At 54.1% G+C, this 13,629-nt stretch overlaps 1 protein-coding gene across 1 annotated transcript; it reads left to right on the top strand.

Moving 5' to 3' along the window:
- Positions 1 to 30: 30 nt before the first annotated feature.
- MIND_00873900 (Glycoside hydrolase family 3 protein) lies at positions 31 to 2,651 on the top strand (the record flags this gene model as incomplete). The annotated part of the gene is made up of 7 exons (XM_037365398.1): positions 31 to 98; positions 151 to 306; positions 355 to 638; positions 683 to 1,280; positions 1,331 to 1,874; positions 1,920 to 1,950; positions 2,005 to 2,651. The coding sequence occupies 7 exons, from the start codon at positions 31 to 33 to the stop codon at positions 2,649 to 2,651; spliced, it is 2,328 nt and encodes a 775-aa protein (XP_037218640.1).
- Between the last annotated feature and the right edge of the window lie 10,978 nt (positions 2,652 to 13,629).

Here is a 13,629-nt window from a genome sequence, read left to right as displayed (position 1 = left end):
GTCTTGCATCGAGCGAGGCCCCCCAACACGATGAAGGGTTCCCAACTCGTTGTGTCTATCTTAAGCGCTCTGGTGCGCGTTCATGCCGCCTTCCCAGAGTGAGCATTCTCCAATTAAATAATTGAAAAAAAAGTAACCAGCATTTCGCAGCTGTACCAAGGCCCCACTTCTGGGCACGACGGTTTGCGACACAACCAAACCGCCAACCACTAGGGCGAAGTCGCTCATCGCGATGTTCACCACGGAAGAGATGATCGCAAACACGCCCTACAACTCCCCCGGTGTCTCTCGACTCGGTTTGCCAGCGTAACTGTCTACGTTCTGTCGGAGCAACCACTGATATTTTTGGAATAGTTACACATGGTGGTCTGAGGCACTGGTGAGCGATGACTTACTGCCCTTCCAAAAGAAATCTCACACAAAAGAACTGCAGCATGGTGTCGCGTTTAGCCCAGGCGTGAGTTTCGCCGATTCAGGCGAATTCAGCTTCGCGACTTCTTTCCCGGAAAATATCCTTCTCGGTGCGACATTTGATGACGCACTCGTTGAAGCGGTCGCAAACGTAATTTCCACGGAGGCCAGGGCGTTCAACAATGTGGGCAGGGCAGGGCTGGACTTCTTCACGCCTAACATCAACCGTAAGCGGGCGCGAAAAATATTGTCAACGCTGAATGTGTTACAGCGTTCCGCGACCCACGATGGGGTCGTGGTCTAGAGACGCCTGGCGAGGACAGTTTCCGTGACGCCCAATATGTCTTCAGTCTTGTCAAAGGCCTCCAGGGTGGCATCAATCCGTCGATCTTCAAGGTTGTCGCCGACTGCAAGCATTTTGCGGGGTATGATTTGGAAAATTGGGAGGGAAACAGTCGGTTCTCGTTCAACGCGGTTATTTCCCAGCAAGACATGGCCGAATATTACCTCCAGCCATTCCAAAGTTGCGTGAGAGACGCGAAAGTAGGCTCAGTGATGTGCAGCTACAACGCTGTGAACGGAATTCCGTCTTGCGCCAACACCTGGCTCCTCCAGACAGTTCTACGCGACTTTTGGGGTTTCGATGACGAGCGGTTCGTGGTATCGGACTGTGATGCCATCGGAAATTTCATTGACCACGATTTTTCGCCCGATTTGGCTCATGCTGCGGCATCGGGAATGAATGCGGGCACAGACATTGACTGTGGTTCGACCTACCCGGACAATCTTGGTGATGCGCTATCTGCGGGTTTGGTCAACACCTCAACCATCGCGCGAGCTTTGACACGCCAGTATACCACTCTTGTGCGGTAAGAATCTGGCCAACTCAGGAGCCGTGTTCTGACTTGCATTGTATTAGTCTTGGATATTTCGACCCCCCAGCCTCTCAGCCCTTCCGTCAATTGACTTTCGCGGCCGTCAACGCTCCCAGCTCCCAAGCACTCGCTTACCAAGCCGCAATAGAAGGTATCGCGCTTCTGAAGAACGATGGTACATTGCCTTTGTCCAAGGGCAAAAAAGTGGCTATCATTGGTCCGTGGGGAAATGCCACCACCCAAATGCAAGGGAATTATCAAGGAGAGGCACCATTCCTCATCAGTCCACTTGCTGCCGCACAAACAGCGGGTCTCAAGCCCACATTCGCCGCTGGGGCAGCAATCAACTCCTCCGACACCAGTGGTTTCGCAGCAGCGATAGCGGCCGCTCGATCATCCGACGTTATTCTGTATTTTGGCGGGATCGATACGTCTATTGAGGCAGAGGGTCACGATCGAGACGTCATTTCGTGGCCACAAACACAGCTGGACCTGATTTCTCAACTGGAAACTTTAGGCAAACCGCTTATAATAACGCAGTTCGGCGCAGGCCAGATTGATAGCGCAGCATTGAAGAGTAGTAAAAACGTGGGTACTTCAGCTCTTGATAAAACAGTATTGATGCAGAATTAGGTGAGCGCTATCATCTGGGGTGGATATCCAGGTCAGTCTAAGTGCTAAAACGGAGTAAATATGGTCACTCACAGTTACATGATAGGCCAGAGTGGAGGAACCGCTGTCATAGACATCATTACGGGCAAAGTCTCCCCGTCTGGTCGACTGCCCGTGACCCAGTACCCTGCCGACTTCATCCATCAAGTACCGATGACAGATATGTCTATGCGACCAAGCTCCACCAATCCTGGTCGGACATACAAATGGTTTACTGGAACTCCGACATTTGAGTTTGGAACGGGTTTGAGCTTCGGGTCATTCGCGTTGAGCTTTGCCGGGACACCTAAAGCGACATATGATATCCAAGATCTTGTCAGTGGCGCCAGAGGGGCCACCCATCTCGATTTGGGATCCTTCGACACATTCCACGTTGACCTGCACAACAAAGGCACCGTCGCATCAGACTTCATTGTGCTGATGTTCGTCAAAACGACAGCAGGGCCAGCGCCGTTCCCAAACAAATCCCTTGTTGGCTACACACGAGCGAAAGACGTCAAATCCGGCCAAATTTCGACCGCTAGTGTTACCGTAACATTGGGGAGCATTGCGCGAACGGATGAGAGCGGGACTGCATGGCTTTTCCCGGGAGATTACTCGTTGTTGGTCGACGTGCCCACGGCCATGACCCATAATTTCCGGTTGACAGGCAGGCAGGCAAAAATTTCTAGTCTTCCTCCTCCTCCATCGTAGTGTGATTATGGGTAATTATCTTGAAATTATTGAACTGGAGTGTAGCATAAGTTGGCAAAGCAATGGCAAAGAGCAAGATGTAATAATGTCACGGTCACATGGTCACAAGTGATGATGTCACGGTCACAAGTGACATTTGTGTATACGGACAGATAGGCACTGGTGCTGTACGAGTCACGGCCCATTGATGGGCCGGCCCCAAAACGGCCCAGTGACAAAAAAGTTGCCTTCGGGCAAAATCCAATGCGCCCTCAGGGACGAAATATCGTGCCCGAGGGCAATATTTTATGCTCCCTCAGGGACATGATTTTATGCCCTCGGGCAAGACTTTGTGTTCCCTCGGGCACTAGCACATTGCACCTGCAGTGCATCATGTCCCAGTCGCTTTTTGACGCCCACCTCATATGCTCCCTCGGGAACATAATTTCATGCCTTTGGGCACAAAGATGTCTCCCCTCAGGCACACATTTATAGAGCCTGCAGTATATTAATGTTTCTCCCCTTCAGTGACAATCCTGGTCACTGAAGGGACAGTCCACACATGTCCCTGCAGTGAATATCAGTTGTTCCCCTCAGTAACCCTATAAATGTACCACCAGGCTCTTCCACAAAAGTTGCCTGAAGTGCTCAAAGTTTCTCGATCAATGAATGATTATATCACTTAGCTCTCATCTACTTGCAACGATGAACCTAACTCAACTCGCAGCCTCGATTCAGACTACAGAACGGCAGAAAGGACTACATATCATCAATGTGTTCATCTCACTCCTCCGTCGTCTTTGGAGCCACATCTTGTATACCAACGGCGATAAAATCCCTGCTCTCTTGCCGACACCTATCATTTCGTTTCTCTTTTCTGCGCTTCAACCATTACAGCCTTCCTTGACTACGGACGAGCTCCAGGGCATTTGGCAGACACTGTCTGCTCAAATTCCGGCATGGTCAGCACCAATTCTTGACTCTCTTGTCGACGACATATTTCGTGAGCATGGGGAACGGAACAAATTGGGTAGGTTTCTCTGAGAAATAGATACCGCCCACCCTCAACTCATATATGATCTAAGGCGCAGAGATGCTCTACCCGCCTCAACTTCGTTGCTCTTGCAATGGGAATCGACTTACACATCCCGTTGTAAGGGCAACCCTGGAGACCCCGACGAAAGCCTAGCAGGGGAGGATCCAAAGCGTGAATAAGACTACAGGAAATACACGGAGGGACCGACCTAGCAGGGGGAGGATCCAAAGAGAAGAAACTCTAAGGGTCCGCCTGCTAGGGCGCCAACTATATACTGGTCGTCCGTAACTGCCGACGTAGAGCGCAGAAGGCCTGAGCGGCGTCGCAGGCTCTGTCCCAAGGTGATCGTTGGGAGGGTCTTGACGGATCGGTGATTGTGCGGGCGAAGGAGGCCGTGGACGATGGTTGGGGTGGGTCGGAGCGTCCGAGGGGGCGCCGGTCGGATGCGCCTCGGATGCGTTCGGAGGGTCCGAAGGAGGCCGAAGCGGGGGTTCCCCTGTGTGACGCTGTCGTTCGGGGAGCTTACGCGGGGTGGAAGCGAGGAGTTGTCGTGTCGATAAGGGGGTCGGACAGCCATTGGAATCCAATGGCTGCCCGACGGTTGACCCGTAACCTACGGCGGGAGGGAGCAGGGAAGCGTACTCAGGCAGTCGGGACGGGTCCACGAGAAGGAGGAAAAGACGAGGCACAAGAGAGAAGAGGAACTTGGTTAAGATTGCTGCTGGCGTGACTTTGGTCACGCTTACTGTTACAATACTCGTGACTACTGTATGATCATATGACTACCCGTATCTGATAAGACTGATCTTCTAGCGTTTGAACGGTACTGAGTCGTCCAGGTTGAGGTCGTACCCGTCCACAGAGCCCCCCCCCGACGAAGAGTCGTTCATATGTCCTGATTTTGCCGGAGAACGGAGGCAGCCCAGGGTGCCGAGGCCGCTATACCTTCCAACAGCGGTTGCGGATCTGGATCATCCACCTCCATGTCGGAGTCCTCTCTGAGCGTCCCACCCGATCCGAGGATTTCTGCCTCATTGCTCGTGTCAATCTCACGGGCGCCGAACGTTGCGTTAAACCAAGGGTGCGCCTCCAGCTGGGTCACTACTCCATTCACAATTATCTGGTTAGACGAAGCGGGTGCAGGGGCCATCAGAACGTCGGACGTCGCGGCTGTTGATTCAGGCTTGTCAATACCGTCTAGGAAGGCCTCGACGTCCGCCTCACTGGACCCTGTCGCCACCGAAGCCGAAGGAGACGCGAGGTTCATCGGAATCCATGAATTCTCTACATTCTCCCGACTCGGCGCGACCAAGGTGTGAGCCCAGTAAGAATGAGGTCTGGCCCTCCGGCGCCAGCGTATCGTCGTCCCTGTCGATTGGCGCGCCGCTCGCTGTCAGCACGTGCGACCCCAGCTGGAAAGTGGTCGAGTAGGTCGCAGGGGCTGTGCTGGTGTCCTGCACGGGCAGAGGAGTAGGCGGCGAGTCGTTCATGGAGATCTCGTATGAGCCCAACGCGAAGGGGGCCCAGATTTGCCGCGACCCAGCCTGATTTCCCTTCGATGCGGCGCCGTTCATCCCTTCTCAGCTTTCCCGGGTTGTGCTTGGATCGCTTACGGATTCGCTCCCCTAAGCTTACTCCTAGTCTGGAAGCTAGCGTGGCTTCAGGGTTGATGCTAGGTTCGGGTTCCGTCGGAGGATTAACGACTGCTTCTAGTGCTGGGGCCGGGCCCGTACTCAGTGCTGGCGGTATCCGACCCGCATCTGAGCTTCCGGGGCCCGCAGGAGCCACTGTACTCGCTAGATTCGGGTGGCTACATCCAAGAGGGGCGAGGAAGGCCGAGCTACGCTGACGGAGTGGTCGGATGGCGGAGGAGCTTCAGATGTGACCGCTAATGAAGGGATCCTGTAGGGAAGGCTAGAATCCGGGTTGTTCGAGGTCGAGGCCCGAGAGGAAAGGGTTCTCATCTCTGCTTCGCGACGCAGCCTTTTCTCTCTGACCCGGCTGGACTCCAGCCGGTTGAAAGTATCAGTCACGGAACCCATTATGAGCTCGTATCCATCGCGGTCGAGGTAGTTAATAGAGACCCATTGCATTTCCCTCTCCAAGAAACCCATCGCTCTCCTGGCGTCCGTCACCGATCCCATTTCAAGTACGACACTATTGCCGGCCAGCAATACTAGCACGATATCAGCCAAATGCCTGACCCTTTGGATGGCGGATAGATTGTAGAACTCCTCGGCCGACAACGCGTCGCTGCCTCTTATCTCGAGGCGGAAAGTAGCGGGCGCGGGATCAGGGATTTCCGAGTCTATCAAGTCGCCATAGTCAGACTCGTCGTCGCAGTCCATGCGGTCGGCTGCCACTGAGGCCTTCCTCTTTCCTTTGTCCTTTGGCGGTCCATCATCGTCCTCACCGTCGTCATCGTCTGATCCCGATCCTTGATCGCTTGGCGAGCGAGGGGCTGGTTTCTCCGGTTTCGGGGCCTCTTTCTCGGGGAGATGGATAGGGTGAGGAGAGGGGGCATCTAGCGGAACGCTGGACTGCACTTTCGTGAAGGTGGCTGTATAGTACATCCAATACGAGGGGCGAGCTGGCTTCCAGTTGCCGTATTGGTCTCGTACCACATAATCGCAACGTGGCGCGGGCATCCCGTAGATATCCGGGCGAACCACTCCTAGAGGGGGTTTGTACCCTAAGATGATGAGGGTTCGGCGAAGGTCACGGTCGTAGAAGGTGCTCCTTGGGCCACCGTCGGTTCGGGTGCCCCGTCCCACCAACTCCATCCTTTTTCGGTCACCTTCCCCTATACCCATGATGAATTTCTGCAGACTACCGGAACCTTTTCGTAAGTTGATCAGCTCAGGGGGGCGAATCCAGGGCATACGATCCGGATAGAGGTTCACGAAATCGAGGTCGGGAGCTTGTAGTCGTCCCTTTAGCGGGTTGCCCGTGATAGCCGGTCTCCGGCCATCACTAGGAGTATGCGCGTTTATAAGGCGGTAGCGGCCGACGACGTCTTTATCCTTCCGATTCGGGGGAGAGGGAGAACGCCGGAGAGAGCGAGCCGTTGTGTCGCTTGGCAATTTCCAGTCGTCGACAGTAGTTATCGGATCGTCCCAGTCGCTAGGGCTCGCTGGCCAAGATGATCCCCAGCCTCCGGTATCCGTTGGCGGGGAAGAACTTGCAGTGTTGCTGTAGGAAGACGTCCAATTCATCGTAGGGTTGCTTGGCCAATCGCTTTTGGGGCGGCGTTGACTCCAAAAGGAGTGTTGACCTTCTTCGCGGAATAACGGGTCAGCACGCTGTTCGCTAGCCGAGTCAGGAGGGGGAGCGGTGCCGGACTTGTACTTGGAGGGAATATTCAGAGTGGCTAAACTGACGCCTCCCCGAGGGATCTCGGAGTATGGATTCGCTTTTAACATTGATAGCGTCTCGGTGCCGTCCAGGAAACCTGAAGGACTGGTGGTGTGCAGGAGGCGAGATGCTCGATCTTCCGGAATCCGGCAGACAACAAAGCACGGAATGCCAGCGCGCACCAGACGATCAAGGGGCTCACGCATACACCCGTTGGCCCAAAATCCCATGAATTCCTCCCTAGGCTCCGCCATTTCACGATCTGGACCACGGGCTAGGTCTTCCATAAAGGTGTCCATCATGTCGGCCCACGCTAGCATCTCCCGAAGAGCGAAAGACATCTCGGAGTACTTGTCGAAAATATCGTCCCATATTTGCGGGGAGTTTAACGCTCTCTTCAAAGGCCAGAATTTGGTGACGTCCGGAGGGGCGAGGTGTAGTTCGACGGGCCAGTTCTTCGCAAAGGGAAGTCGCGATGAGCAGGAATTGATACGCCCCACTATGTAGTTGTAGCATTCGATTAGTCCATCGATGCCCTTGTCCGTTAGCGTGCCGGTGTCAGCGGACATGGGTCTCCATATTTCGGTCAGAGGACGGAAAGCCGGGGACCAGGCGTCGTCACGCTTGACTGATGTAGGGTTCCTGAAGAAGGCGAATATAGGAGATGGTCGGGTATAAATGTACTGCGGACTAGATCTAGGGTCGAATCGGCCCCAAGTTGAGTCGTACCTACGCGCATTGGCATCCAATGGCGGGACGATGTCGCTAGGAGGGGGAATGCCCGGAAGGAAGACGGCACGTCTGGAGTTGGGAGACCAGACTTCGTATAGATCGTCGATTATGCGGATAACTCGATTGCTTGTGTTGCTGAAGACACTAAGATACCCCAACGACATGGACATTTGTACGTTCAGGGCGACGCCGTCTCCGTATCCTGCAAAGGGTCGTAGGCGAGGTTGGTGGAATCGGATCGACGAGTGGTAGATTACTAGGGACATATCTGAAAGAGGAGTCAGCGAAAGCTCGGTTAGCTCGCAGCGTGGCGGAATGCCAGCGACGCTGCGAGCTTACCGTTTTTCTGGAGAAGGTAGTGGATGCGGGAAGAGAAGAAAATGATGTGACTTGTCACTCTGACACCTTTTTATGCTAGGTAGTCACGTGCGGTCCGTCCCGCTAATTCAGATGATGGACGCGAAGGTATTCACGCTTAAGAGCTGGAGCGTTGCGCAGATCATTTTCTGATACCCAGCTGTCGTCCGAAGGATCGTAGCCCACCCAACGGACTAGGAACATTCGATACTCTTGTCCTTTTCGACGACGCACGCGGTGGCCCAATATTGCCTCCACCTCGAATTCCTCGGTCGGCGCTAGATAGTCGCGAGTGTCTGGCAAGACTTCTCGTTCGCCGAACCGGGCCTCCGAAGGGTGATAAAGTTTGAGATGTTCCAAGTTAAACACCGGGTGCATATTGTAAGAGTCGGGGAGCCGTAGGCGGTAGACCACAGGGTTAATCTTTTCCATAACCTCGAACGGGCCAATCGTCCGCTGTATTAGCTTGCGACCCGTCCCGGCCACATCGACTAGCTCCAGGGTATGCGGGTTGACCAGGACAAAATCCCCTTCCTGGATCTCTTCGACCGGGCGACGGTGCTTGTTGAATGCTCGAGCCTGCTTTTCTTGGGCTAGTATGAGAGAGTCCCTCGCCGCTTGACGATGTTCATTGAGGGCTTCAGTGAAGTCCTCCTCTTTTTTGTCCTCGCATGAACGGCCTGACTACGGGATCCGTAGTCGGGATTAGCGCCGCCCTCTCTGTTCTCGGATGGTATCCCATGAGCAGGAAGCTCGGTTTGTACCCAGTAGAAGAGTGTACATTGCCGTTTGTACGCAAAGTTCATCTCTCCCAACCATCGAGCCCAAGTTGTGCGATCCTTCGGCGACGTAAGCCCGGAGCATTTGCTCCAAGTAAGCGTTAACTATCTCAGTTTGACCATCGGTTTGCGGGTGATGAGAGGTGGATAAGGCCATGCGGCTGCCGTACTGAGCCGTAACAGCTCTCCAGAACGCGGTAGCCCATCTACGGTCTCTGTCGGCTATGATCCTTTCCGGCATTCCGAATCGGTTGACTACATGGTCGATGAATAGTTTGGCGAAACCTTCTTGCGAAAAGAGTAGTGTGAGTCGGTATGAATATGGCGTATTTCGTTAGCTTGTCCACAAATACTAGAATAGCAGTAAACTTCTCGTCTCCCGAAGGCGGTAAACCAGTGATCATGTCCATAGAGATGGTAGAGAAGGGAGCGGCGGGGGACGTGAGATGGGCGGAGTCCGCCCATCTTTCGTCGGTGATCCGTTTTTATCTTCTGGCAGATATCGCAGGATTTGGCGAAGGCTTCGACATCCTTATGCAGCGAGCTCCAGAAGAATAGTTCCTTGACGCGATGTAGCAACTTTAATGGTCCCGCATGTGCTGTCTCGGTGGCGGAATCATGGAGCCAGCTGAGCATGAAAGGCACCTTCGACCTCGGGACGCATAGTCTGGTATTCCAGTCCGCGTCCACGAAGTAGAGTAGGCCGCCGCTCCCTCTTTGGAACCGAGAAGGAGTGAGAACCATGTCTGGGTGCGCTATTTCCTCCGCATATCTGGACCGGAAAAATGGATCGTCCTTGTATCCTTTTACGAATTCAGCCACTAAGTCCGGTGCAAAGGAGACGAGTAGATGCGACTTCTTGTTCCAGTCCTCATCTCTGTCGACCGTTGCATCTTTCACACCCACTGGGTAAGTCCAAGCGTCACCCTCCTCGAAAGGTAGTTCCTGATTCGAAACTCCGCTTTGCTCCTTCTCCTCCGGTTTAGACTGCTCAATCGCGGTGGGCTGGATTCCAGCCTCCTTCGCTTGCTTTCGAGTGATGACCATAGCATCTCTATCGATCACTTCGTCCCACCAGCTGGCCGTAAACGAGGCTTTCGCAGCAGGGGTGAACATGCCTCTCCCTTCTAAGCTTTCGGCCCGCTCCCTCTTTTCCTCGTCTTGTATTATCGCAAGCTCCTCGTCTCTCACTGGGGAGTCGTGGTCTGGGATCCGCGGCAGTCGCGACAGGGGGTCTACGTTCGAGTGGATCTTCCCTGGTCGATGTACTATTTGTAGTCCCGGATAGGCCGCAAACACCGCCCCCCAGGCCGCCAGCCTTTGATTCATGTTTTCATAAACTCTCGCCCATTGCAACGCAGCATGATCCGTTACCAGAACTACTTTCTCACCCTCGATGAATGGCTGAAAGCGGACCAAGGCCTCCTTGGCTCCCAGCGCTTCACGCTCCGTTGCGCTGTAGTTCCTCTCGGCTGATCGGAGAGTGCGGCTCCAGTAGCAGATTACTCGCTCCACGTAGACTTCCGAAGCTTCGAAGTCGTCTGCCCATCGTGAGCCGGCGTACAATTCCTCCTCTAAATCCTTAATGAACGAAGGATACAAACGAGGGACTGGATCTCCAGCATCCCAAGCTTTACGGAGTTTATCGAAGGCTGTCGTACCTCTGAGGTCGCTGACGCGGATCTTCTGCACTTGCTGCAAGCTAGCACCGATGGCTACGTCCGAGGCGTCCGTATACAGTCGATACGGTTGTCCACGTATCGGGTGTCCTAACACGGGTGCAACCGACAGAGCGTCTTTGGCATCCAAGAACGCTCTCTCGTGTTCCGCGCGCCATTCCCATTTAGCTCCTTTAGTCAGAAGTCCAAACAAGGGTTTAACCACGAAAGCGTAATGCGGAATGTACATCGCAAAAGTAATTCGCCATCCCGAGGAACTTCTGCAATTGATTCACCGTTGTCGGTCGCGCGAGTTCTTGAATCGCCGCCACTTTCTCCTTATGCGTGGATAGTCCTAAGCGAGACACTTTCTGCCCTAACAGCAGAATAGAAGTGTACCCAATGAAGCACTTCTTCGGCTCGAGCGTGATGCCTGCCCCGCGAATCGCAGATAACACCTTATCCAGATGTACTAGATGGTCGTCCCAGTTTTGCGAGAAAACTACGATGTCGTCCACGTATACCAGCGCGAACAGCCACAGGAACGGTGCCAGCACTCCCTGCATGATGCGCTGAAAAATGGAAGGACCATTGCAGGAACCCAAACGGGCATCCGCCTGAATTGCCACAACCCTCTGTGTGTCCGGAAAGCGGTTTTAGGTTTCGCGTCGTCGTCCATAGACACCTGATTGAAACCTGCTAGAGCGTCGAAACTGGACAGCACCTGCGACCCGATAACGCCTGGACTATTTCGGATTGCCTCGGGATGGGGAACTCATCTGCCACCGTAGAAGCGTTGAGCTTGCGGTAGTCCACCGCCAGCCTAGGCTTGCCGTTCGAATACAACCACGCAGGGCGCACCCCAGGACTAGTCGATGGCTCTATGACTTCGCTCAATCCAGAGATCCATTTGTTTATCGATGACTAATCTCCACTCGGGGGAGGCCGCGTACATAGGCAGGGAAACTGGCTGAGTTCCTTCCTTCGTAGGGACTGGGGCTTGCTCCTTGACATGGCCTAATCGCCCCCCGATTCCGAAGGCCGCGGCATTCCGGGTCAGCACTTCTTGAAGGCGAGGGAGGACGTCAATCGGGATGTCCGGGCCGAGACAAACAGCTTCGGACACGCTGACCGACGGATCAGACGGGTCCGGATCGGGTACGGCCGTAGTCTTCGGGCCCCACAGTTCCTCATCCGCCTCCCTTTCTGCTACTTCGGGTTCTGCGTCCACTGTCTGGCTCCTAGCCGCCCGCGGGTCGTTGACTGGGGCGCTAGCACGTATGACTCGGGTTAAGGCTTCGACGCTGGCCGCCATTCGCTCCAAATCTGCTTCATCTTCTGGCCAATCTTCGTAAGTCTCCGGGTTTCGCAGGATGCCAACCACATCTCCAGCTCTCACGAACCACGGTTTCGTGCTGGTATTCGCGATGGGCACGTAAGGAGCTTCTCGGGAAATCATCGTACTGGGAGCGGCCATGATGCTGCCGTCATCCATGGTAAGAAGGACCTTGTCTACCAACCAGTTCGCTCTCCCTTCCATAGGAGCCGAAACTCGCACGTTGTGCACCGAGCCTGCTGAGATCAGCACATCCTTCTCTGCGCGGACTAGTATTTCTTTGTCCTTGATGGGCTGTTCTCGCCTCCGCGGCTTCTGGGATCCAGAAGAACCCGGAGCGTACTCCTTAACTGTCCTTGTGAAGTTGACGTTTCGCATTTGGAAGCCTAAGTCGATCTCCGAGGTAGAGGACGCATGGATACGATGTTTCGTGGCGCCAATTAGCACTTCGCTTTCTCCCGAAGCATGTCTCGTTATACCCAACTCGTAAGCAGATTGGAAATCTTCGCCGAGTAGTAAAGGGACTTGCATTCCCCTCACGACATAAGCTTCTGCTTCCATTTTGACCAATTCATCCTCCACAGTTGTGATGTACAAAGGTAGCCGCACATATCCCAGCACTTTGGCTTTCCCGGTCAAGTGGTAGAGTTGCATCCGTAAGCCTTCCTTCGGGGGCGGTAGGTCCGGGATCGTGTTAGCGAATTCTTCTGAGACCAGCATCAGGTCAGCGCCGGAATCCAGCCTGACGACGACGTGGGGGCTGAACGGGAGAGCCTACGCGAGCGAGAATATGCAAAGCTTTAGATCCCACAGACGACATTCCAGCCGGGAGTTGCCTCAGCCGCCGAATGACCTGCGCTACTTCGCCATTGGGCGCTATTTCCGACTCCACGATTAAAGGAGAGGTGACGTGCTTGGCCAGCTTATCCAGGGCTTCCTTGGGCACGGGACTTCTCTCTCTGCTCGAGGCAGCGGCCCATTTCTCCTTCTTGCTAGCAGGTATTCGTTTCTGTCTGCTTTCTCGACGGCGAACGTTGCGATTGCCTCCGTAAGAAACTGTAAGAACCACCTTATGCAGATCGGAATCCGATAGCAAAGCCTCAGAGAAACTGTTCACGTTGGCGGATTCAGGCGGCGAATAAGCAGCAACAACATTGTCATTCTCGGAATCAGTGCCTAGGATTCTATCTCTCTCATCTCTGTCTTGATCTACCAGAGCCAGAAGCGCTTCAGCTAGATGTGCTGATCGAGTATTATTCCATAGTTCGTACTTGGGGCATTGCACGGCATGGTGTAACGGGCTCGGAGCAGATGAAGCAGTCCCCTTTCGGCGGAGGGTTAGTCTTCACCGAATCGTCCCTGGTGAATTTGATTCCTTTCATCTCGCCTCCCTTCGGCCAAATACTCTTAGAGCGATTAACTCTAGAGTTCCAGCGAGGACCAGTGACTGCCATGGCTTCCTTTTCCCCCGCTTCCTTCGCTTCCTCTTCCGCTTCCTCCCAATCTTCGTCTATTGCAGCGAGATTAGCGGATCTGGTGCGGAAGAATCGACGTTTTGAGCCGTTCTCCTGCTGGTCGCGTAGGGGCGCGGATGATCTTCGCAGATTCCCAAGTGTAGATTAGAGTTTCGCCATAGTGTTCAGCCAGCATTATCAGGTGTGATATCGTAGGGCAAACGGACTTCATCGATGGATTCCTTCCAAGCGTCAGGCTGGTTGCGAATGATACGATGTACGGCGGTAGCTTC

The sequence above is a fragment of the Mycena indigotica genome, assembly GCF_014461135.1.
Source record: "Mycena indigotica strain 171206Taipei chromosome Unknown Mind.scaff0007, whole genome shotgun sequence".
In the NCBI taxonomy this organism is placed as follows: domain Eukaryota; kingdom Fungi; phylum Basidiomycota; class Agaricomycetes; order Agaricales; family Mycenaceae; genus Mycena; species Mycena indigotica.
The sequence above is the reverse complement of the archived record's forward strand: the minus strand, read 5'-3'. Positions and strand labels throughout refer to the sequence as shown.